Source organism: Anolis carolinensis, unplaced genomic scaffold (genome assembly GCF_035594765.1).
Source record: "Anolis carolinensis isolate JA03-04 unplaced genomic scaffold, rAnoCar3.1.pri scaffold_9, whole genome shotgun sequence".
NCBI classification, from domain to species: domain Eukaryota; kingdom Metazoa; phylum Chordata; class Lepidosauria; order Squamata; family Dactyloidae; genus Anolis; species Anolis carolinensis.
This window is the reverse complement of record NW_026943820.1, coordinates 25,634,575-25,662,191: the sequence shown is the minus strand read 5'-3', so window position 1 is coordinate 25,662,191 and position 27,617 is coordinate 25,634,575. Positions and strand designations below refer to the sequence as shown.

General features: G+C 40.8%; 1 protein-coding gene across 2 annotated transcripts in view; it reads right to left on the bottom strand.

Annotated features, from left to right (window-relative positions):
- Positions 1-756: 756 nt before the first annotated feature.
- The window catches only part of smpd3 (sphingomyelin phosphodiesterase 3), a 163,516-nt gene continuing 136,655 nt past the window's right edge, over positions 757-27,617 (bottom strand). For both annotated transcript variants that reach the window (XM_003222957.4, XM_062961820.1), the window contains exons 5-9: positions 27,157-27,312; positions 23,384-23,473; positions 18,356-18,419; positions 9,374-9,536; positions 757-6,087 (exon numbers count right to left, since the gene is read on the bottom strand). In XM_003222957.4, the coding sequence (XP_003223005.1) occupies positions 5,986-6,087; positions 9,374-9,536; positions 18,356-18,419; positions 23,384-23,473; positions 27,157-27,312 (575 nt within the window). In that variant the 3' untranslated portion in view covers positions 757-5,985. The remainder of the gene's footprint in view (positions 6,088-9,373; positions 9,537-18,355; positions 18,420-23,383; positions 23,474-27,156; positions 27,313-27,617) is intronic.

The following is a 27,617-nucleotide window of genomic DNA, read 5'->3' as shown; positions in this document are numbered from 1 at the left end:
GGTCTGGCTTTCAACTGCATATGGTAAATGTTTTCTCCTATACTTTGTTCATTTTTAATTCCAAACGGCAGAATTGTGTGGGGAAGGAGTTGTCAAACTCATTCATCGCTATGGTAAGTGCCTAGATTTGAATGGCGACTATGTTGAGATGTGGTATTTGGGTCTGGCTTTCAACTGCATATGGTAAATGTTTTCTCCTATACTTTGTTCATTTTTAATTCCAAACGGCAGAATTGTGTGGGGAAGGAGTTGTCAAGCTCATTCATCGCTATGATAAGTGCCTAGATTTGAACGGCGACTATGTTGAGAAGTGGTATTTGAGTGTGGCTTTCAACTGCATATGGTAAATGTTTTCTCATATACTTGGTTCATTTTTAATTCCAAAACGTAATCTACTTTCTGGATAGCCCTCGTATATTCCCAGAGATGGGAAAGGTATGGCTGGCCAGGCATCCAGACTGAGTCAATACAATACCAGAAACAAACAATGTGTCAAAATAGTCCATTACCATCTCACAAGTTCAAGATATTCCCCAACAAATGGAGAGGAAAGAGGATCATTTGGCAACACTGAATTCAATTCTGGTGCATTCATTCTAGAGTACTTGGTGGAATGACGACTGGGTTCTTTGGGAGACTGGCATGAGCGTCACAACCCATGTGCCATATCGGTTAGGCTTTGATTCTATTCCATACCATAGAAAATAACTCTGGAGTTTAAGGATCCACTCATATGATACATATATAATACAGCTGTTAATCTGAACAGATAGTATATTTGCAAATTATGGGGAAGCATCTGATGACGGCTAAATGACATTTTCTTTTCTTTTCCAACACTGGAGTAAATATTATCTTTCTTCCATTTGCCCTCTCACAGGATTCTAGGTTTTCCAAAGCATATCAAGGCACCTGAAGGCACGAGGTCAATGCACTAAGAAGAAGGCAAAGAAATACATTTCCTGACCTATATATGTTCTCAAAGTTTGACCCACAAGATGATTCAGTGGTAACAAACAACACTGGTTATGGCTAATCCAGAAAGTGACTACTTCTTTGTACGACAGTTGATTTTTCCCTTTAAGAGTTAAAAATGGAAAATCTCCAAAGATGATAAAACTGACAAAGTTTGGTTCAGAAACTATCCCCCGAAAAGTCCAAAAGAATCTCAGCGCATCTAAATGTGAGACAAAGAATCTAGTTCTTATTGTTGCCTTACAAAGTTGCAAGAATGTATAGAAAACTGAACTAGACAGCTAGTGTTGTTGTTGGTTTTTTGCTTTGCTATTTAACTGTACATATTAGCGTTGTTTGTCAATAATGGGTATAATTGTGTCTATATACACAGTATGTTCCTACGTCTTCTATTTGGAAAATGCAATAAACTGATGGTGACTTATACAATGTTACCTCGATTACTATTTACCACGAGTGGCAAAGATTCTAGGCAGAGAGGCGTGCAATCCTAATTTTCATTTTTTTCCAAAGTTAATTAAATTATCCGAAAGACAGAAAATCGAACGAGGAAGCAATGTTGCAGACAATTCAAACCAAGAAACGCAGATTCAGATGAGTCCCTTCACTGAGCAACTTAACAACATCAGTGGGATATTTTTTTGTTTCTAAATCTAGCCTTCCGTTTGCTACCGATTTGAAGAGAATTTGATGCAAAGGAGTTTCTTAAAAATTTTTCCTACACTTCCTATGTCTATTGGCAATCAACTTCTTTTTAAAATTTTTCCAAATAGAGACATGTAAAAATGAGAAATTTAATGTATGATGGGAATTCCTTGTAAAGGATAGAACAGAATCCATTCTTCTGCCACAATCTTTAGAACCGAGGAGAAAGGAATGGTAATTTATAATTTTTTTTAAACCATGTAAATTCAATAGAGTTACCTTTCGAATTGAGAGGTATCTCTACATATACAGTAGAGTCTCACTTATCCAACATTCGCTTATCCAGCGTTCTGGATTATCCAATGTAATCTGCCTTTTAGTAGTCAATGTTTTGTAGTCAATGTTTTCAATACATTGTGATGTTTTGGTACTAAATTATAAATACAGTAATTACTACGTAGCATTACTGCATATTGAACTACTTTTTCTATCAAATTTGTTGTTAAACATGATGTTTGGGTGCTTAATTTGTAAAATCATAACCTAATATGATGTTTAATAGGCTTTTCCTTAATCCCTCCTTATTATCCAACATATTCGCTTATCCAACATTCTGCCGGCCCGTTAATGTTGGATAAGTGAGACTCTACTGTAAATTGTAATATAGAATAATTGAGTTGCGAACTTTTGGGAAAGCGCTCCAGACTTGGATGTTTGGTTGTGCATTTAAGTAAATCAGATCTAATTTGCCAAATATTCACTGTTGAATGTTTTTAGGTTGAATGTTTTTATGATGAATGTTTTCTTATATTGTGGAATGATATTTTAAATTGTAAGTCGCTCGGAGCACTCTGTTGGAGAGCGACTAATTAAGAAATAAAGTGAAGTGAAGTGAAGAATAGATGAAATCCCATTTAATGATCTCGCTTTAAAAAGTTCTTCCACGAGAACAAACAGAGGATTTCTTCAACTAAAAGGAAACTGGGGATGAGACAATGGGAGGAGGATGCCTCCCGTGCGATGGGAAGGCAAATTGACAATTTGAAAAGAAAGCTGAACGAAGTAAAACATATGATGGGAGTTGGAAAATAATCTGTTTAATTTCCAAAGGGAGCCTTGTGAAGTTTAAGGGGGAAACAATGATCCCCGACATTTTACTTATTACGTGGGATGAAGTCCTTGGAGAACGGTTGTCCTTGAAATGGGTTGCTGTGAGTTTTCTAGGCTGTATGGCCATGTCTCAGGAGCATTCTCTCCTGACGTTTCACCCACATCTATGGCAGGCATCCTCAGAGGTTGTGAGGTCTGTTGGAAACTAAGCAAATGGGGTTTATATATCAGATTGGGAGAGAGAACTCTTGTCTGTTTGAGGCAAGTGTAAATGTTGCAATTGATCACCTCGATTAGCATTGAATGGCCTTGCAGATTCAAAGCCTGGCTGCTTCTTGCCTCAAACAAACAAGAGTTCTCTCTCCCAACCTGGATGTTCCACATACAGTAGAGTCTCACTTATCCAACATAAGCGGGGTTTATCTATCTGTGAAATAATGCACAGGGTGGGAGAAAGAACTCTTGTCTGCTTGAGGCAAGTGTGAATATTGCAAGTCGCCACCATGGTTAGCACTGAATAGCCTAAAGCTTGACTGCTTCCTGCCCGGGGGAATCCTTTGTTGGGAGGTGTTAGCCAGCCTTGATTGATTCATGTCTGACATTCCCCTGTTTTCTGAGTGTTGCTCTTTATTTACTGCCTAGATTTTAGAATTGATTAATACTCGTAGCCAGATTTTGTTCATTTTCACGGTTTCCTCCTTTTTGTTGAAATTGTCCACATGCTTGTGGATTTCAATGGCTTCTCTGTGTAGTCTGACACAGTGGTTGTTAGCGTGGTCCAGCATCTAAGCCAGATTCTCTTTGTCCGGATTGCTTTGCATGTTTTGAAGATGCAGAGATGGACTACGGCACTTGGCATTGGCCATCTCAGCCACTTCTCACCCTCCAGACAGTACTGGAAGCGAGCAAGATTCTGCTAAACAGCAAAAGCAGCCCATAGACTTTGAGAGTCTTTTGGGCCAGGTTTTGGCTGCTTTGAGTCTTGATCAAGAGAGAAAAATGGAGTATAATGATGATAATGATTATGATATGTTATGCATTGGGTAGAATATGGTGGTACAGTCCTATCTGAACAAAACCATTCCAAACTGAAGATGGTGGTTGCATTTGCACAACCTAATGATCACTCAGTAGCCGCGAGTTTTCCGGGTTTTATGGCCATATTCCGGAAGCATTCTCTCCTGACGTTTCGCCCACATTCATGGCAGGCATCCTCAGAGGTTGTGAGGTCTGTTGGAAACTAGGCAAGTAGAGTTTATATATACAGTAGAGTCTCACTTTTCCAATATGCGCTTATCCAACGCATTTTTGTAGTCAAATGTTTTCAATACATTGTGATATTTTGGTGCTAAATTCGTAAATACAGTAATTACTACGTAGCATTACTGCATATTGAACTACTTTTTCTGTCAAATTTGTTGTATAACATGATGTTTTGGTGCTTAATTTGTAAAATCATAACCTAATTTGATGTTTAATAGGCTTCTCCTTAATCTCTCCTTGTTATCCAACATATTCGCTTATCCAACGTTCTGCTGGCCCGTTTATGTTGGATAAGTGAAACTCTACTGTATGTGGAACGTCCAGGATGGGAGAGAGAACTCTAGTCTGTTTGAGGCAAGAAGCAGCCAAGCCCGGGCTGTGGCGCAAGCTGGTGAGCAGCCAGCTGCAGCCAGCTGCAACAAATCACTCTGACCAAGAGGTCATGAGTTCGAGGCCAGCTCGGAGTCTGCGTTTGTCTTTGTTCTATGTTAAGGCATTGAATGTTTGCCTTATATGTGTAATGTGATCCGCCCTGAGTCCCCTTCGGGGTGAGAAGGGCGGAATATAAATACTGTAAATAAATAGGCTTTGAATCTGCAAGGTCATTCAATTCTAATCAAGGCAATCAATTGCAACATTCACACTTGCCTCAAACAGACAAGAGTTCTCTCTCCCAATCTGATATATAAACCCCATTTGCTTAGTTTCCAACAGACTCAACAACCACTGAGGATGCCTGCCATAGATGTGGGTGAAACGTCAGGAGAGAATGCTTCTGGAACATGCCCATAGAGTCCGGAAAACTCACAGCAACCCAGTGATTCCGGCCATGACAGCCTTCAACAACGAACCTAATTATCGTCTTACTCCTAATTTCTCCATGCAGGAATCTAATGTGTTGGGAGATGGATTTGAACAAGCAGCTATATGATGGCATAATAATTTTTCCAACAACAACATTATTTGTCTGTCTAACGTCATGACCTCCATGTTGAACTGATACAGCCTAGGTAATCCGTGATCACTTGACTCAGGTTCTCCTTGAAAATCTTCTTTGGAAAGCATGCGTAGAACATGTTTCAGGGCCCAATTGTAGCCTATACGAATCATGCTCCCACTGCCTCTGAACATCTCCTATCAGGCTTGGCACTCGGGTACGTGACGTTGTAAAAGTCTGTCTTGAGAGCTTTGGTTCCTGGCTTCTCCTCGCAGTCCTTGTCCCTCCCTGCCACCCGCTCGTCCAACCCAACGGCACCACAAAAGACCATTCCATTTCAAAGTGAGCGGCATGCAATGCAGACGCATGCTTCCGGTCCAGGCATGCTACTACAACATTAACAGGCTAATAAAAGAAGAAAAAAAAGAGAGAGAAAGAGGGAAAGTATTTAAAAAGAGAAATTAAGCAGTAGCTTGTTAAGGGTATATATAAAGAAAAGATGCAAAACATTGCTTCTGGAGCAGCACTAACACAGACCGATTACAAACTAAATTGTGCTATATATCCGTATGTATATATATATTAGATATATATACATATATATGTATATGTATAAAAACATTGTTTCGTAAGAATGGCACTGGTTCAAAGAAATCGGGACTTCTGTCGTGCTTCCTTTCAGTCCACAGTGAAAGTATAGAAATATAGGCTTGCCCAGCCACTTGGGCAACTTGTGACCCTTTCCGGTGGGTTGGCTCCCACCCCGCCTCACCTCCCCTTACACTCATCCACATACGTTCTTCGCTTCCCTTTTGAACATCCTCCGAGCTAGATGCGGATGGAGAGGAGCTGGAAAAGCCGGTGAAGTTGCAGCTGTAGGATCGTTGGGGTTGGAGTCAAGCGTGGTCCCTCTTGCGCTGTCCGTGAGGGGCGGGGGAGGCGAGTAAAAAACCCACTCTTTCTTCTTTTTCCTTTTGTCTTCCTGCATCTGGGTCACAAGTTTGGAAGTTCCCTCTTCTCAACCCTTAGGGAAAAAGAAATCCCAGAGTCCATCTTTAAGAGTCCTCTTCTCCCATTGAAACCATCAGGCGCATGGCGACGGGAAGGTGGTCTGTGAGTCCCGCCAACTGGGTAATGAAACTGAACTCTTCGACTTCCTGCAGAGGAGAGACAAGGACAGGACTTCTCAAAGACTCATCGCAGGGCATCATATTGTTGGAAATAGCAACCTTCTCAAGCCTCCACTAGTTATTTGTTTTATATATATAGTTGCTTACTTAATAATAATAATAATAATAATAATAATAATAATAATAATAATAAGAAATTCCTCAAAGCACAGCAGACAAAAATCAGTACAAGAAAACCGCATTACAAACTAGAGCTGACAGCTGGCACAACAAAACATTGCATGGAAAGTTCCTTGACAAAACTGAAGGAAAAGCTGATAAGGAGAAGATCTGGCAATGGCTTATGACTGGGACCCTGAAGAAGGAGACAGAAGGCCTGATCCTTGCAGCCCAGGAGCAAGCCATCAGAACAAAGGCAACTAAGGCCAAGATTGAAAAATCAGCTGATGACCCAAAATGCAGACTGTGCAAGGAAACTGATGAAATCATTGATCATATCCTCATCTGCTGTAAGAAAATCGCACAGACAGACTACAAGCAAAGGCACAACTATGTGGCCCAAATGATCCATTGGAACTTATGCCTCAAGTACCACCTGCCAGCAGTAAAGAACTGGTGGGATCACAAACCTGCAAAAGTATTGGAAAATGAACACGCAAAGATACTGTGGGACTTCCGAATCCAGACTGACAAAGTTCTGGAACACAACACACCAGACATCACAGTTGTGGAAAAGAAAAAGTTTTGGATCATTGATGTTGCCATCCCAGGTGACAGTCGCACTGACGAAAAACAACAGGAAAAACTCAGCTGCTATCAGGACCTCAATACTGAACTGAAAAAACCAGTGCAGGTGGTCCCGGTGGTGATGGGCACACTGGGTGCCGTGCCAAAAGATCTCAGCTGGCATTTGGAAACAATAGACATTGACAAAATTACAATCTGCCAACTGCAAGAGGCCACCCTACTGGGATCTGCATGCATCATCTGAAAATACATCACACAGTCCTAAATGCTTGGGAAGTGTTCAACTTGTGCTTTTGTGATATGAAATCCAGCATGTCTATCTTGTTTGCTGTGTCATACAATAAAATAATAATAATAATAATAATAATAATAATAATAATAATAATAATAATCAGAAACTCCTCAGAGCACAGCAGACAAAAAAATCAGTACAAGAAAACCGCACTACAAACTAGAGCTGACAGCTGGCACAACAAAACATTGCATGGAAAGTTCCTTGACAAAATTGAAGGAAAAGCTGATAAGGAGAAGACCTGGCTCTGGCTCACGAATGGGACCCTGAAGAAGGAAGGAGACAGAAGGCCTGATCCTTGCAGCCCAGGAGCAAGACATCAGGACAAAGGCAATTCAGGCCAAGATCGAAAAATCAATAACAAAAGTCTATCACGATTTCCTTGTATAGTGACCAGGATTTGGCATTGAAGTGGCCAGCTAAAGTGCTAGGTGTATCTGATGGGTAGGGAAGTGGATAAAGTGCTAAGAGCATCGCTGGCAGGCCTAGAAAGCTCTGCTCAAAGATCTGCTGAAACCACCAAGTTTTCAAATCCTTACGAAACGAGGATAAGGTAGTGGCTTGTCTGATCTCTCTGGGAAGGGCGTTCCAGAGCCAGGGAGCCACCACCGAGAAGGCCCTCTCTCTCGTCCCCGCCAACCGTGCTTGTGACAGTGGCGGGAGCGAGAGAAAGTCCTCCTTGGAAGATCTTAGAGCATGCGCCAGTTCATAGGAGGAGATACAATCACGGAGATAGGCTAGGCCCGAGCCATATTGTATATATGTGCATTGGTTTGTAGTTTTCCTTAACTCTTTGTTGTGGGAGGGGCTGCAGACCATGTGATCAGGTCTGGGCTTGTTCTGGGCTCAGACTCCATAGATGTCAATAGGAACAGATGTATGCTTTCAGACTCAGAATGTACAGACTTCATTGGACTTTCAGACTAGAAAGAGACTCTATTAGACTTTCACAACAGGGAGATGCTTTGGACTTTGGACTGTAGATTATAAGAATGATGCCCTGTGTTATCTACACAGAGAAAATATTTCAAATCTATTTGTATGCTAAATACATGAAGTTTGTGAGTAAAGCTCTGTTACTTTTAAAGAAGTCTGCTTATTTTTGTCTCTTGAGAGCATGATTTAAAGGAAAATATATTTTAAGGGAGAGTAGATCTTTTTTGGGCAACTAAAATAACACTTCTGAAATTCTGCTGTATATGTGTGTGTGTGTTAGAGATGTGGATGAAAATGTTTCCTTTGTTTCTTTCGTGTTATCATTTCGTTTCAACCGTTCATTTACACAAAACGAATGATGACATTTTCATAGGAAACGAGAGGCGACACGAAAATGAAAGCCACACAGTCATCGTGTTTGCTTTCGTTTTCCTTTCGTTTCGGCCCTGTAACAATAAGCAGGTACCGACAGAGGGCTGCTTTCCCATTACAGCTGATGTGTACGAATGGGTGTTAATAATAATATTAATAAATAACGATAGTTATTCTGGGACCCTAAGCTGAGTCTGGGAGAGGAGTGCTTCCCCATTACATCGGATGTTTACCAATGGGTCTTAATTATATATGATAACAATAGTTATTCTGGGACCCTAAGCTGAGTCTGGGAGAGGAGTGCTTCCCCATTACATCGGATGTTTACCAATGGGTCTTAATTATATATGATAACAATAGTTATTCTGGGACCCTAAGCTGAGTCTGGGAGAGGAGTGCTTCCCCATTACATCGGATGTTTACCAATGGGTCTTAATTATATATGATAACAATAGTTATTCTGGGACCCTAAGCTGAGTCTGGGAGAGGAGTGCTTCCCCATTACATCGGATGTTTACCAATGGGTCTTAATTATATATGATAACAATAGTTATTCTGGGACCCTAAGCTGAGTCTGGGAGAGGAGTGCTTCCCCATTACATCGGATGTTTACCAATGGGCCTTAATTATATATGATAACAATAGTTATTCTGGGACCCTAAGCTGAGTCTGGGAGAGGAGTGCTTCCCCATTACATCGGATGTTTACCAATGGGTCTTAATTATATATGATAACAATAGTTATTCTGGGACCCTAAGCTGAGTCTGGGAGAGGAGTGCTTCCCCATTACATCGGATGTTTACCAATGGGCCTTAATTATATATAATAACAATAGTTACTCTGGGACCCTAAGCTGAGTCTGGAAGAGGAGTGCCTCCCCATTATGTTAAACCATCAACTTCTTCAAGTGCAACTCAAATCAAGGGAAAATCTGGTTCAGCACAGATCCACACGGACACCCCTTACCACTTTCCACTCGAGATAGAGTCCTTCTTCGGCGTAAAGCATGTAGTCGATGCGCCTTCCGTTGCCCTTCAGAGCCCCCTTCCTCCCCTTTTGGCTCGAGGCATGGCTCTTGCTGGTCGGAAAGACAAGGAAAGCTTTCCTTCCATCTTCGCTCTCCATCGTCCTGTCCAAAACACACATAGAAGAATTCATCTCATCGGGATCGTCAACGGTTTACATAAAAACAATGGATCCCTGCAGTTTGGCAGTAATCTATACTCTATACCAGGGGTCCTCAAACTTTTTAAGTGGAGGGCCGATTCATGGTCCCTCAGATGGTTGAGGGGCCAAATTATCATTTGAAAGAGAAAAAAAAACAAACAAATTCCTATGCACATGTCTTATTTGTAGTGCAACCCCCCCCAACAACAATCATTTACTTATTTATTTATTTGCTACATTTATACCCCACCCTCTCTCACAACTCAGAGCGGCTTACAAGTTGTATGTACATACAATATATTATATTATTAGCATAGCACAATATTAGCATTATATATTACTACTAGCTGTGCCCAGCCACGCGTTGCTGTGGCGTTGTCTGGTGGTGTTGATGAGAAATTGTTGAGGTAGTGGTGGTATTGAATGTCTGTTGTATGGTAGTCTTTATGTTTGGTATGCACACTAAAGTGGATTATATAGCAGTGTGGAGTCAAAATAATCCAGTTCAAAGCAGATAATATAGGATTCTAAATGGGTTATATAGCTGTGTGGAAGGGCCTTGAGTCTACACTGCCATATAATCCAGTTAAAATCTGATAATCTGTGGAAGAGGCCTAAGTGAGGCCTAACTGTGCCTGTCCCCTGGGCTGAGTCGGTTGCTAGGAGACCAAGTGGGCGGAGATTAGCCTTCTAACTGGCAGCAATTGGATAAAAACTATTATTCCTCTCCCTGTAATTAGGACTTTATTTTTCTTTTCTTTTTGTTGTATCAACCTAGAGCCGTGAATGATGGGTTGTGTTGTCAAATTTCGAGGTTGGGAGGCCTGTAGTTTTGTTGTTTTGTCCGCTGCCCTGATGCCATCACTCTTTTATATATATAGATATTGTACTATACTATTATACCGTAATATTATTAGTAATATTATATTTAATATATAATATATAATTAATATTATTATATTATACAATAGTATTATATTGTATTATTATTATTATTAGCCACCCTGAGTCCCCTACCGGGTGAGAAGGGTGGGGTAGAAATACTGAAATAAATAAATAAATAAATATTATATTGTACTACATTATAATATTTAGTATCAATATTATATGTATACACAATATATTATATTATTACCATATCATTCATTTACAATATTGGTAAATGAAAAAACAATACAATATTTAAAAATAATTTTAACCAACATACTGTAAACTTATCAGGATTTCAGTAGGAAGTGTGGGTCTGCTTCTGGCCAATGAGATCATCAGGTAGGATTGTTGTTGTTATGCCTGCAAGTCATTTCAGACTTTGGGCGAGCCTAAGTCTAAAACTGAGGGCAGGGGCCAGATAAATGGCCTTGGAGGGCCGCATCCGGCCCCCGGGCCTTAGTTTGGGGACCCCTGTTCTATACCCTACTTTCCTCCCAGAACAGAGCTGTTGGTGTATTTTGGTGTAAGGGTGAAATGTTGAATCAAGTGTTTTGCTGTTGGGTTTCTGCAACTGTGTATTCCGGCATGCTTTCCAGCAGCACACGGGTTAATGGCAGGCCAGCGTGAATGATAGCCTGCCTAGCCAATAGGTCAAACCTTCCGGTCTCAGAAGGGCGGACAGGATGTTCGTCATTCTGCTATGGAATGTGGGAGTTGCCTACTGAGAGCTTTGCAAATGATCAACTTTGCCTTTGCTAGGGAAGCATGGGTCCTATGAGCGATGGACTTTGTAGTTGTATATAATTGTATATAATAAAGCCTTGGAACCGCTGTGATCAGCTGAATTACGACTGTGGTGTTATTTGTCGGTGCTGATTGAGCAGTCTGATGGAGGATGGATTGGTGAGTGGCCTGGCTCAATAAATCAGGGTGGTTCAGAGCTAATTAACCCCCCCCCCCCCAAGAGCTCTCTGGGTTCATTTACACTGTTAAATGAATGCATTTTGACACGACTTGACCTGTCATGGTTCAATAGTATGGAATCCTAGGAGTTGCGGTTTGGTGAGGCACCGACATTCTTTGGCACTGAAACATGGCAGCTCAGTGATGTCAAACCGGATTCATTGTACAGTATAGACCAGGCATGGGCAAACTTTGGCCCTACAGGTGTTTTGGATTACAATTCCCACAATCCCTAACAGTTGTCAACCATAGCAGAGCACTTGATGAACCAACCTGGACACAGCATATTATTTGAGAACACAGAAATGCTGGACCACCCTAACAACCACCATGTCAGACTACACAGAGAAGCAACTGAAATCAACAAGCATGTGGACAATTTCAATGGAAAGGAGGAAATCACAAATATGAACAAAATCTGGCGAACAGTATTAAAACAATTAGGGCCAGCTAACACCTCCCAACAAAGGATTCCCCCAGGGAGGAAGCTGAAGAGGGAAACAAGTAGTGTGTATTATCAGAGTCATTATTATTACTATAATAATAATACAGTAGAGTCTCATCCAACATAAACATGCCGGCAGAACGTTGGATAAGCGAAAATGTTGGATAATAAGGAGGGATTAAGGAAAAGCCTATTAAATGTCAAATTACATTATGATTTTACAAATTAAGCACCAAAAAACATCATGTTTTACAACAAATCAACAGAAAAAGCAGTCTAATACATGGTAACGTTATGTAGTAATTACTGTATTCATGAATTTAGCACCAAAACTTGCAGTATATTGAAAACATTGACTATAAAAACATTGGCTACTAACAAATAGACTACGAATAAAGATAGAGTTGCATAAAATGAACGTACAGTAGCAACATTGTCGGAAATTAAATCCATAAAAAGTTAAATCCTTGCTGCCTAGAGAAACAGCTGTGGATTGGGGCAGGATGCAAACTGCGCTGGATAATCCAGAACGTTGGATAAATGAATGTTGGATAAGTGAGACTCTACTGTAATAATAATAATAATAATAATAATAATAATAATAATAATAATAATAATACAGAACAATAAATAAAGAACAACACTCAGAAAACAGGGGAATTCCAGACAGGAAACAATCAAGGTATTACCCCAGGCAGTAAGCAGCCAGGCTTTGAAGCTGCAAGGCTATACAATGCTAATCAAGCCGGCCCATTGCAACATTGCCTCCAACAAACAAGAGTTTTTTCTCCCACCCTGGACATTATTCCACAGGTACAGTAGAGTCTCACTTATCCAACGTAAACGGGCCGGCAGAACGTTGGATAAGCGAATATGTTGGATAATAAGGAGAGATTAAGGAGAAGCCTATTAAACACCAAATTAGGTTATGATTTTACAAATTATGCACCGAAACATCATGTTCTACAACAAATTTGACAGAAAAAGTAGTTCAATACGCAGTAATGCTATGTAGTAATTACTGTATTTACGAATTTAGCACCAAAATATCACGATGTATTGAAAACATTGACTACAAAAATGCGTTGGATCATCCAGAACGTTGGATAAGCGAGTGTTGGATAAGTGAGACTCTACTGTATATAAACCCAACCTGCCTGGTTTCCAACAGACCTCACAACCTCTGAGGATGCTTGACATGGGTATGGGCGAAATGTCAGGAGAGAATGCTTCTGAAAAATGACCATACAGCCCGTAAAATTCTCAGCAACCCAACATATACCCTGTTTCCCCTAAAATAAGACATCCCCAGAAAATAAGACCTAGTAGAGGTTTTGCTGAATTGCTAAATATAAGGCCTCCCCCGAAAGTAAGACCTAGCAAAGTTTTTGTTTGGAAGCATACCTGCCAAACAGAACACAAGAGCATGCAGGATTGGTACATGTACGTACCATAGATTGTTGTACATGGGAATAATAGTAGTAACAAGAAATTATTGATAGGATTCACAGTTTGTTTGGTTATGATGGTTTGTGATGACAACTACTGTACAGTATATAATCAATGTTCATTTTTTTGTTCAACAATAAATGTGATTTTTTCTTCATGGAAAAATAAGTCATCCCCTGAAAATAAGACCTAGCACATCTTTGGGAGCAAAAATTAATATAAGACACTGTCTTATTTTCGGGGAAACACGGTAGTTCCCCTTTTTCTTTGTTTTTGAAACAATACTTTTGGACTGAAATTTGGATTGCGATTGTTACTTGGAGTTTTTGCGCAAGGAACAAATTGTCTCCTCAATAGTTAACAAGCAGTACATGTGTCTGAGATGGAGAGATTTTTCTGTAAAAAGAAAAGTGTTGTCCCTTTCCAGGAAAATTAGATATACATGAAAATAATCGCTCCAATTGATTTTTGTGGCCCCCGCTGTTATAAGCCCTTGAAATGCGAGATCCGGTTTCAACATGTCTTGAAATATTATCTCCGGAGACCTCATCAATTGCCGCTCCTGATTTATTTCGGTGCAGAGGAATCAATGCTCCTCAATGTGCTCCGGAGGGGCATTTCTAATTGCAAAGCGGGAGGTTTGTTTTGGTTAAGGGAACACTTCTAATCAGGGGCCATTGTTTAATGAATTTCCTTTAATAGTACAGACGAAGGGCCATTCTTCAGCTTCCTTGCGCGATGGATAAAATGCTTCTTCCTGTGATTCGGCGGCTTTTGACAGCATTGACCCTTCTTGAAACAGCAGCAAATTATCTCCACTTCATCACCGAAAATTAAATAAGAAGCCGGGAAAAGCATGGAGGTTCAACATATTGAGCTGCAGTTTTACTTTTTTGTATTAGATGTGATTAAAAGTTGCTGTTTTGCCGCTAAATGTCTGGTCCAAGTACAAGCAATGCCTAAGTTACAAACAAGATTAGTTCTATGTATAGAACTAATCTATATATATAAAAGAGTGATGGCATCATGGCGACCCACAAAACAACAAAACTACAGGCCCCCCAACCTCGAAATTTGACAACACAACCCATCATCCACGGCTCTAGGTTGATACAACAAAAAGAAAAGAAAACTAAAGTCCTAATTTGAGAGAGAGGAATAATTGCTTTTATCCAATTGCTGCCAGTTAGAAGGCTAAGCTCCTCCAAATTGGTCTCCTAGCAACCCAATAAAAAATAATAAAAAAACACTAAAAATTAATACAATAAAATACTATAATAACAGAAAATAACTAAAAATAATACAAGAAAATAATAAAATATAATAAATAAAAATATAACTTACAATAAAATTAATAAAAAATGCAAATAACGTCAAATAAAAATTACATAACAATTTTTAACCAATACCACCACCACTTTGCCACAGCAACGCGTGGCCGGGCACAGCTAGTGTTCTATAAATGTTGTAAATAATAAATAAATAAATAAATAAATATGTGTTGTCGAAGGCTTTCATGTCCGGAATCACTGGGTTGCCGTGAGTTTTCCAGGCTGTATGGCCATGTTCCAGAAGCATTCTCTCCTGACGTTTCGCCCACATCTATGGCAGGCATCCTCAAAGATTGTGAGGTCTGTTGGAAAGTAGGCAAGTTGGGTTTATATACTTTGTGGAATAATGTCCAGGGTGCGAGAAAGAACTCTTGTCTGTTGGAGGCAAGTGTGAATGTTGCAATTGGCCACCTTGATTAGCATTGAATGGCCTTGCAGCTTCAAAGCCTGGCTGCTTCCTGCCTGGAGGAATCCTTGGTTGAAATGCCGGACCACTCTCACAACCACCATATCAGACGACACAGAGAAGCCATTGCAAACCACGAGAATGTGGACAATTTCAACAGAAAAGAGGAAACCATGAAAATGAACAATATCTGGCTACCAGTATTAAAAACAATCAGGGCCAGCTAACACCTCCCAACAAAGGATTCCCCCAGGGAGGAAGCTGAGGAGGGAAAAAGTAGTGTGTATTATCATAGTCATTATTATTACTATTACTATTATTATTATTATTATTATTGTTATTATTATTATGTTGCTGTGAACCATGAAAATGAACACAATCTGGTTCCAAGTACAGTAGAGTCTCACTTATCCAACACTCGCTTATCCAACGTTCTGGATTATCCAACGCATTTTTGTAGTCAATGTTTTCAATATATCACGATATTTTGGTGCTAAATTCATAAATACAGTAATTACAACATAACATTACTGCATAATGAACCACTTTTTCTGTCAAATTTGTTGTTAAACATGATGTTTTGGTGCTTAATTTGTAAGATCACAATCTAATTTGATGTTTAATAGGCTTTTCCTTAACCCCTCATTATTATTCAACATATTTCCTTATCCAATGTTCTGCCGGCCCATTTATGTTGGATAAGTGAGACTCTACTGTATTAAAAACTCTAAAATCAGGACAGTAAATAAAGAACATTGTGAAAACAGGGGAATTCCAGACAGGAAACAAACACAGCCAGCTAACACCTCCCAATAAAGGAATATCCCAGCCAGGAAGCAGCCAGGCTTTGAAGCCGCAATGCAATTCAATGCTAATCAAGATGGCCAACATTCACACTTGTCTCAAACAGACGTTTTCTCCCACCCTGGACATTATTTCACAGATATATAAACTTTACTTGCTAGTTTCCAACAGATCTCGCAACCTCTGACGATGCCTGCCATAGATGTGGGCGAAACGACAGGGGAGAATGCTTCTGGAATATGGCCATACAGCCCGGAAAACTCACAGCAACCCTGTGATTCTGGCTATGAAAAACTTCAACAACACTTTCTCTCTTTTTATGGAAACTTTTCTCCCTCTTTCAAATGGAATGTATTAAAACTACTGAATACATTTCCAGCAAAGTCCAATCTGGGCACATAAACAAGAATAAAATGTGACCGATCGACCTGAGCATCAGCGGAGGCAGGCTCTTTCCATGGTGACTGGATGGCTAATTTATCCCAGGTTTGTGAATATCTTAATTAAATTGCCGTTTCAATTCTTTGCCCTAATAGCACCGTATTAATCAAGTCAGAGGTAGAGGCAAACGGTTACTAAATAGCCACAGTGTATATTGATCCTTTTAATAAGGAAACAGCTCATGTCGACACTTCCATTGATGTATTTAACACTGTGCTCTCCTTAACTTTATTAATAGGTTTCTAGGGGTTGAGAGTCTAATTTACTGGGCTCTTTCCAGAACTATCGTTGTCAATATAGGCAGAATGATACATTAGCTTTTGTTCTGAAGCACAGCCGAATGTTATTATTGAAGAATTTCTGAACACAGATCTATTTTAAGTCTGAACAAACTTGTCAATAACTCCAGAGAAGGATTTGCAAGTGCTCGGATTCATTTTTAAAGATGAAGGCCTGCTAGACAAAGCATGAACTGGGAAAGGAAAACTAAAGGCTAACAGAACACAGCGTTTTGGTGATGATGCGAAGCTGCATGAAGGGTTAATTGGCTGGTTGAGGACGCTAGCGGCAGAGTTTTGTGGGGAAGGAGTTGCCAAGCTCATTCATCGCTATGATAAGTGCCTAGATTTGAATGGCGACTAGGTTGAGAAGTGGTATTTGGGTGTGGCTTTCAACTGCATATGGTAAATGTTTTCTCCTATACTTTTTGAGGACGCAAGCGGCAGAGTTTTGTGGGGAAGGAGTTGCCAAGCTCATTCATCGCTCTGATAAGTGCCTAGATTTGAATGGTGACTATGTTGAGAAGTGTTATTTGGGTGTGGCTTTCAACTGCATATGGTAAATGTTTTCTCCTATACTTTTTGAGGACGCAAGCAGCAGAGTTTTGTGGGGAAGGAGTTGCCAAGCTCATTCATTGCTATGATAAGTGCCTAGATTTGAATGGCGACTATGTTGAGAAGTGGTATTTGGGTGTGGCTTTCAACTGCATATGGTAAATGTTTTCTCCTATACTTTGTTCATTTTAAATTCCAAAACGTAACCTACTTTCTGGATAACCCTCGTGTATCAAAAGTAGGAATGCGCGAAATCCATTCTGTTTTTGTTTTGAAATTTGGATGCTCCCCGTTCTGTTTTAAGGAAGATTCTGGGAGATTAGAAAGGGAGAGATTCGGATTCGTAATTCGAAAGCCTGAGTTCGGTTTTCATTTTAGTAAGATTTGGTCCATTGGCGCCAATGGGGAAACTTTACAGGCTCGTTTATCCGTCATTTTTAGAGGCTTGTCACTCAGCCCCATCGCCCCCACCATGGAGAAATTGCTGTTGTACTTGCAAAACAAACAAACAATCAGAATACTAATGATGAACAATAAGTCCTATGAACAAATCTTTCCTGAATTTAGCTGAAAGATTTGACGCCTTGTGTTTCATTCATTCATTTATTTATTTATTTACAGTATTTATATTCACATTATGTACATATAGGGCAAACATTAAATGCCCATATACACATAGAACCGAGACATAGACAGACGCAGAGGGAATTTAACCTTCTCCTAAGGGATGTTCGATTCTGGCCACAGGGGGGAGCAGCTGCTTCATCATCCACTCTGACGGCACTTCCTCATTCTAACATTGTAAATTAGTTAAATTTGCCTCCCCACTTTATAAGTGGTACCTTATTTCCTACTTGATAGATACAACTCTCTTTCGGGTTGCTAGGTCAGCAACGAGCAGGGGCTATTTTTTAATTTTTTAATTGATGGGTGCTCACCCCGCCATGGGCTGGCCTTGAACACATGACCTCATGGTCAGAGTGATTTATTGCAGCAGGCTGCTCACCAGCCTGCGCCACAGCCCGGCCAATTCCTTTCATTCCAAGGAGGGGGGATGCCGTTGGTTCGTTTCCAAAATCTGAATTGAACTACTGAATTTTGCACACCCCTAATCAAAAGTTTGCAGAAAAGCCATTGTATCAAGGCTATATATAAGCGAGAAGGCAAGATAATACATACTTTTGTAGGTTGTCTGGAGTGCACACTTCCTCATCATAGAGTCCCTCTGGATCTAACAAGGTACCTGTGGAAAAGGGGGGAAAAGCACATGAAACTTGCATCAATGTTCACTCTCCACCATGTAGAATCGCCTTCTACAGAGCTGTTTCTCTTCTGAACAGCATTTTATGGTTACTTGCATCAAAATTTGGAGTATTTAAGTGAAACATTCACCAAACGGTTGCTGTGAGTTGCCTTGTAGCGTGTAAACAAGGCCAAAGAACAACTGGTGAAGGAGAGATCTATAGGTCTCAAGGACTGCCAATAAGACAAATCCAGAGCAAATCAACCCAACATGGCTAACCTGAGGCTCTTGTGCTTTGGGCATATTATAAGAAACCATGACTCATTGGAAAAGACAATCATGCTTGGTAAAACTGGAACCAGAAGGAAAAAAGTGAGGCCACATTACAGATGGATGGATTGGATCAACCAACTGCTTTGGGTCCCAATCTTGGGGAAAACCGAATCGGCAAGACTTGGGTATGGCTGTTAATATAACAGCATCTCTTGCAGTCTATTATTAATAGGATTTCCATGTGTTGAAGGCAAATGAATGACACATAACAACACAAGTTGTTTCCAAACTGGATTAGTTAATTTGTGACTAGTCAGGCAGTAAATTAGCATATATCAGTTAAATTGAAATAATAGTTTCCAAGCTCTGTTCAGATTTCTCTCACACACACAAAAAAAAGCTCTCCATGGACAGTTCCTAGGAAAAATCGAGAGCCAAATTGACAAAGAAAAAACATGGCTGTGGCTCACAAATGGAACTTTGAAAAAGGAGACGGAGGGCCTGATTCTGGCAGCCCAAGAACAAGCCATTAGAACCAATGCCATCAAAGCCAAAATTGAAAAGTTGACAACAGATCCCAAATGTAGACTCTGCAAGGAAGCAGATGAAACAATAGATCACATCCTCAGCTGCTGCAGAAAGATTGCACAGACAGACTCCAAGCAGAGGCATAACACCGTTGCTCAGATGATTCATTGGAACTTGTGCCACAAATACCATCTGCCTGCAACAAAGAACTGGTGGGATCACAAACCTGAAAAAGTTACAGAGAACGAGCATGTCAAGCTACTCTGGGACTTCCGAATTCAGACAAGACAGGGTTTTGGAGCACCCTGTCCTAATAGCACCTCACAATCGTGTTAAAAGACAAAGTATGGGTTGTCCATGTTGCAATCCCAGGTGACAGCAGGATTGAGGAGAAACAACTGGAAAAGCTGACACAATATGAGGATTTAAAGATCGAACTGCAAAGACTCTGGCACAAGCCAGTCAAGGTGGGCCCAGTGGTGATCGGCACAGGGTGCAGTGCCTCAAGTCCTTGGCCTGCACTTGAACACAATCGGCACTGACAAAATCACCACCTGCCAGCTGCAGAAGTCCACCTTACTGGGATCTTCATGAATTATTAGCCGATACATCACACCATCCTAGAAATTTGGGAAGTGTCCGACGTGTGATCCAAGACAACAGCCAGCAGAGTGTCTGCTATGGACTCAACTTGTTGTGTTTCAAATAATAACAATAACAACAATAATAATAATAATAATAATAATAATAATAATAATAAACGTTATTTATATCCCGCCACCATCTCCCAAAGGGACTCGGGGGCGGTTCACAAAACACTCAAGGTGTGACACAAAATACAAAATACAACAAGTGCAAAACAAAACATAGGCAATAAACAGGCAACACAACATCATAAATTCACAGTACCCCCTGGTAAAAACAACAAAATACAGCAATTGCTGTAGATAAAACAGCAGTATTCAATCTCAGAATTCTAAAGTGCTAAAAAAGAGTCTAACGGTCCTCATATGTATTATATGAGGGTTGAATGAAAAGTAATGCCTCTACCTTTGTTACTTGGGTTTGGATGGGAATATTTTAATAAATCAAACACAGAAATAATCCTTAGACTGTGCTCTTTAACTACCACTATTCACTTTTCCACATAATCCCCAGACAATTGGATACATTTCTGCCAACGATGAACAAGTTTTCTGAAGCCGTCACGGAAGAAGTTGACACTCTGTTCCTGCAACCAACGTCTCACAGGACCCATTTTGCACAGATCTTCCGATAGCCAAGCAAAGCGATAATGTGACCCACACGTTCTTGTGAAATGCCAATTATGTTTGAAATGATACGACAATCATCCTGAATCAATCAAAAAGTCAGATGTTCCCACCACAAAGGACTCACATCAACACAATCACCATAAACGGGTCTGGAAACTCATCGGCAGCCAGTGGAGCTGCTTTAATAGGGGCATGGTGTGCTCCCTATAACCAGCTCCAGTTAGTAATCTGGCCGCCGACCTTTGCACTAACTGCAGTTTCCGAGCCGTCTTCAAAGGCAGCCCCATGTAGAGTGCATTGCAGTAGTCTATTCTAGATGTAACTAAGGCATGGACCACCGTGGCCAAGTCAGGCTTTTCAAGGTACGGTCACAGCTGGTGAACCAGTTTTAATTGTGCGAAGGCCCTTCCGGTCACCGCCGACACCTGCCCATGTCCAGGTAGTTCTTAGAAACATCTTCATTATAACAATTCTCAAGCTGCATCATTATATTGTTGAAACGGCTGTTCGCTCTCTCAACAGGAGAGGTTTGGAGAAACGATCCCCATGTACATTTACAGTAAAGCACTTTAGCATCCTTCGGAAAGGCACAGCCTGCTGATTGCAGCCCTCGACATATCACAGCTTGAGAATATTTCATTTCCATTAAGGGCCATTTCGGCGGCGCTTCCCCACCGCAAGGCACGCTTCTTGCCGGGAGCGTTTTGGGACAAGGCATGGTTGAGTTGGGTTTCTTGGAGCTGCCAGAAGAATTAAAAGCCCAGCAAGAGCAGAACATGGAGAGGGAGACTGCCTTCCTGCTAAAATTGTTTTTTCAACACAGTATGAGATCCTTTGAGCCAAGTTCACTAACATTCCTTGTTTCCAGATAGCACTCAGATGATAGCATTTGGGGCCAATTTGGAAGACACTTTGGTAGAGTGAGAAAGATCAGTTCTAAGATTTTCTACATTTCTAGAGTCAAACCAGACTTGAAGAAGAATGTGATCAACCCGATTTCCTCAGAGATAGATGATGTCGCATGGAGCCAGCATGGTATCGCGTTGGAATATAACTCCAGGAGACTGGGATTCAAATCCCAATCTGAACCAATCTTGCCACAACAGAAATGACATAAAGGCACACAGCCACAACATGACTTCCAAATCAAGCCATTTTTATCTTCCAATGATCCATTATAAAACAACATATGGTAAATGCAAGATGTGTGGGAGGCTAGCCTTGGGCTATGACAAACACACATTGTTTCGCCCTTGAGGGAGGAACACCTTTTCCAAAAATCATGACTGTATCATTGAGCTTGGCTTAAAATTGGGTTGGGAAAGGCTGATCTATGCAAAAGGAAGTTCCTAGGCTAGTTAAAGGAGATGCACATACTGAGGTCCGATCTCACAAAGCAACTGCCCCTTTTTAACCCATTGCGGTGGCCCAATGGATTAAACCCTTGTGCCGGCTGAACTGCTGACCTGAAGGTCTTGTATGTTTTCCGGACTGTATGGCTATGTTCTAGAAGTATTCTCTCCTGACGTTTTGCCCACATCTATGACAAGCATCCTCAGAGATTTTGAGGTATGGAGAAACTAAGCAAGGAAGGTTTATTATATATCTGTGTCAGACTACTGCCATTGAAATCCACAAGCATGTGGGCAACTTCAACAGAAAGGAGGAAACCATGAAAATGAACAAAATCTGGCCACCAGTATTTAAAAACTCCAAAATCAGAACAGTAAATAAGGAGCAGCATTCTGAAAACAGAAGAATTCCAGACAGGAATCAATCAGGAGCAGCTAACGACTCTGAACAAAGGATTCCCCCAGGCCAGGATTGAGGCTGGGAGGGCCATTTAATGCTAATGAAGGTGATTAATTGCAACATTCACACTGGCCTCCAACAGACAAGAGTTCGTCCCTCACCCAGGAACTTCTACAGATATATAAACCTTCCTTGCTTAGTTTCTCTATACCTCACAACCTCTGAGGATGCCTGCCACAGACGTGGGTGAAACGTCAGGAGAGAATACTTCTGGAACATGGCCAGACAGCCCGGAAAACACACAACAACCCTATTATTATTATTATTATTATTATTATTATTATTATTATTATTATTATTATTATTCCTCACAACCTCTGAGGATGCCTGCCACAGATGTGGGTGAAACGTCAGGAGAGAATGATTCTGGAACATGGCCAGACAGCCCAGAAAACACACAACAACCCTATTATTATTATTATTATTATTATTATTATTATTATTATTATTATTATTATTCCTCACAACCTCTGAGGATGCCTGCCACAGATGTGGGTGAAACGTCAGGAGAGAATGATTCTGGAACATGGCCAGACAGCCCGGAAAACACACAACAACCCTATTATTATTATTATTATTATTATTATTATTATTATTATTATTCCTCACAACCTCTGAGGATGCCTGCCACAGATGTGGGTGAAACATCAGGAGAGAATGCTTCTGGAACATGGCCAGACAGCCCGGAAAACACACAACAACCCTATTATTATTATTATTATTATTATTATTATTATTATTATTATTATTATTATTATTCCTCACAACCTCTGAGGATGCCTGCCACAGATGTGGGTGAAACATCAGGAGAGAATGCTTCTGGAACATGGCCAGACAGCTCGGAAAACATACAACAACCCTGTGATCCCAGCCATGAAAGCCTTCGACAACGACCTGAAGTCATTAGTTCGAATCCATGACACTCCTATCTGGTAGCATGGTAACACATCCAGGCATCCCATGGGCAACGTCTTTGTAGATGGCCAATTCTCTCCCACCAGAAGCGACTTGCAGTATATTCTCAATTTGCTTCTGACACAATGAAAAGACCCAAGACCTTCCTTGGTCACATCTTACCAATTGCCCATGACTTGTCCTCCCCTGGACCAATGCGGCACGGATCCTTGTAGCGAGTAAACAAGGAATGTTGCTGCTCCAGCTTGTCATCTGGAAGGAGAAGAGAAAGAGGCAGAAAGAAATTGATCAATACCACTGAAGAAAAATATGAAGGCAAAGAAAGCAGGGCCATGTTTCCTGTGTGGGCTGCCAGATATTGTCAGACAGCAATGCCCATTATTTCTCAAGAGGCAGATGCTCTCATCTTTGAGAATGTATTTATTTATTTACAGTATTTATACCTCGAAGAGGACTCAGAGCGGCTTACAGAACTCACATACGGCAAACATACAATGCCGATTATACAATGAACAAGGATAGAGAACACAAACAGAGGTAAAGGCAGTTTCCCCATCTCATTTCCAGCATCTTGGAGACTGTGCTCGACATCTATTTGCTGCTTACCTAGGTGCTAGCATCCACCCTGTTAGCCTGTTGTTTTCCATCTCTCCTCCCCAACAATTTTAGCCTAACTTTAGAGATTTTCAATGATATTTTAAGGATTTAATATGTTAGAAATTATGCAGAATCATTTAATGTCTTGTTCATTTATGTTGGTGTGTAATTTACTGAGTTGTTCTTGATTTGTTTATTGATTTGTTTATGTATCACTGTCAGCATTGAATATTTATTTTATTTATTTATTATTTTATTCACAGTATTTATATTCCTCCCTTCTCAGGGCGGATCACATTATATACATATAGGGCAAACATTCAATGCCCATATACACATAGAACCAAGACAGAGACAGACACAGAGGCAATTTAACATTCAATGCCCATATACACATAGAACCGAGACCGAGACAGACACAGAGGCAATTTAACATTCAATGCCCATATACACATAGAACCAAGACAGAGACAGACACAGAGGCAATTTAACATTCAATGCCCATATACACATAGAACCGAGACCGAGACAGACACAGAGGCAATTTAACATTCAATGCCCATATACACATAGAACCAAGACAGAGACAGACACAGAGGCAATTTAACATTCAATGCCCATATACACATAGAACCGAGACCGAGACAGACACAGAGGCAATTTAACCTTCTTCTGATGGGATGTTCGATTCTGGCCACAGGGGGGAGCAGCTGCCTCATCATCCACTGTGACGGCACTTCCTCATTCCAACGTCGTAAATTAGTTAAATTTGTCTCCCCACTTTATAAGTGGTACCTAAATTTCCTACTTGATAGATGCAACTATCTTTCGGGTTGCTAGGTCAGCAACGAGCAGGGGCTATTTTTTATTTTTTAATTGACGGGTGCTCACCCCGCCATGGGCTGGTCTTGAACTCATGACCGCATGGTCAGAGTGATTTATTGCAGCAGGCTGCTCACCAGCCTGCGCCACAGCCCGGCCCCTTTGTATTTGCCATTGTATGGATTCTTGGACATGTTTACGGCGCTCACTATAACCTGCAATGTCATTGGAGGCTATAGCCATTTGTGGACGTGGGAGCCTGTCTGTGTAAGTGAACACCCCAGCCACACACATTCATACATATTTTCACTTTTATTATGTGTATAGATTTTGCATTCTCCCAAAGACTGTTGCTTCTCTGCTATGCAACATGGATGTAGGAACAATTTGTATTTTTCAACTGGGACATTTTTTTTTAAGTCTCTTGTTTCAGCCCCAAATCTGGGGCAATCATTTGTAAATGACCAAATGTTCAATTTCATCCTCCTGTAAACAAATCCTGCACGGATGTCTGAAATCTGACAACTCCACTTAATAATGTTCCTACATGCCGCCCGATATAACTTCGGAGTTTCATTCCCGTCTCTCTCCCGAGGGAAACCCCCAAGTGGCTGCCACGAGTGCTAATGATGTCATTTGTCACTGTCTATTGTCAAGGCAACACAATCCATAAATGCAAGGCATGCAGAAAGGCTCTTGAAAGAAGAGAGAGACAGAGAGAGGTGGAAGTGGGAGTCAAGAACTTGGAGTGCTCAAAAGCTAAAAATACAACAGCGCATTGAAAGTTAGATTGCATTGTCTAACTTTCACATCTTCTTCCATAGTAGGGATCAAGAACATGCCTCTCTGCATTGTAAATTATAGTTTAAAGAAGTCTCCTTAGAGATAGAAGAGAAAGGAAAACCAAAAAGAAGATGGAATGGGATGAGGACACAAGAAAGAGCCTTCTTGGTGGCTGCTCCGAGGTTACAAAATTCCTTCCCAAGAAAGGCTCGCTTGGTCCCCTCTCTGCTCTTTTTTGGCCATCAAGCAAAGGCCTTCTTATCTAAACAGGCTTGTAGTCTTTAACTGCTTTGGACTGACAAATAATTATTGTAATGAAGTATGAGTTTTGTATTCATGTTTGTTGTGTTTAACTATGTGCTTGTGGTTTGGTTGGGTAGGTGTGAGACGGCGGCAGCCATTTAGTGGCTCTCCTATGAGGCAGTTGCCATGGAGATGTGGGTGGAGCCATCTGCCGAGGGGAGAAGAAGTGAAGAGGTTTCTAAAAGTGAAGCCTCAGTCTGTGCTCTGATGAGGCACAGGGAAGATTGATTCCAGGTTGATGGGATCAGGGAGACTCAATTATTCATTTTGAGTCGGTTTCAAATAAATTTGGTAACTTATTTAATGTAGTCTGTGTCCTGGAAAGGCACAGAGAATCTGTGATTGTACTACTACTACTACTACTACTACTAATAATAATAATAATAGTAATAATAAGTAGAAGTAAAAGTAGTAGTAGTATTGGTGGTGCAGAAACGCAAAGTTAGGTCTGGAGAAGTATGTTTGTGATATCACAGGATGGTGGATTGGTGAAATAGCACTGCTGAAGAGGTATGACAGCATTGTGGTATGTATCTAGCCTCTATGATGAATCAAATGTAATGGAGTAACACGTTGATCTGATAATGTCCTAAAATTAAAGCCTAAAATTAGCAACATGGAGAAGAGTCTCTCCAGCAGATCTTCCGCATCTTTCCATCTGGAAAAAAGGAGTCCTCTCCATTTTTGGAGTGAAGGGGAGTGTTGTGACTCAGCCTTTGTGTGACTCTGATGAGGATTCTGGGATGCAGTTTCAAGATGATGGGATTCAGGTTCAGGATGAGTTTCAAGATGACTCTGATGGGAATTATGGGATTCAGGTGCAGAATGTCCCTGCTGTGGGAGATGAGGAGCAGGGAGGCTTTCCCATGGGAAGGAATGATGTTGTTACTGATTATGGTTTTCAGGTGCAAGAAGCTGAAAGGGAGAGTAGTTCTCAGCCTGATAACGCTAACAAGCCTTGAAAGTGATGATGATGCCGCTTCTCTAGATTGGGCTAGTCGTTTGGAATTTCGGGGTTGCGCAGAATAGCAAATAAGAGGGAGGTCAAAGGGCAAAGAAATGCCTTCATGGAATGCTATTAAAACAGTCTGCTGAGAAGGAAATCTGCGTCAAAGCAATTCCTCGCTTGAATCAAGAACTAAATCTGCTTTCCTGTAATATCTTATAGCCTGTATGTATCCTCGTTTCTGGGACTTTGGCTTCATTTTAAGGACCTTGCTTCATGCCTAATATTTCCATGGAATTGTTCTTACAGCCTTGTTTTTGTAACTATCTTTTGAAACTGAACTTTTACCTTTTATGAACTATCTTTTCTTTATTTCCTAATAAACTACAAACGACTACGATCTGTGTGCAGCCTGGTGTCTTTAGCAAGGTGAAGCTAACCTGAGGTGCGACAGGGAGGCAGGACGGGAACAGCCATATCTCACCTGATGAGCAATTATCAAAGTTGAGATCTCCGCAGAGAACATCGAACGCCACCAGCTCCTCTGGGTTGGCTGTGCTGGAGGAGGAGGTAGATTTTCGGAAATCAGCCAGCCAATCCTGAAGCAAGTCCAGTTGTTCACATCGGACAGTCGTGTCCCCTGCAAGGAGCAGAAGAGAAACAAGGTCCGTGTTCAAATTTATGACACAAAGCTTCCAGACCATAAGAGGCAATCCTACACACACAGCACTGAAATTCCTTCAAAGAGAGCAGATATGCAAAATAAGGAGGGAAGAATGTAGGTCATGGATGAGGTGGAATTTAAAAGCTTTCCAAGGGCAAACAATGATGGATTAAAGTATTCTTTTTTTAACATTCCTAAAACAGAGAAATAGATTTATGGGCAGGAGGCAAAATGAAAAAGGCATTAAGTAAGAAATCCAGGAGGCTATTTCAGACCGTTAT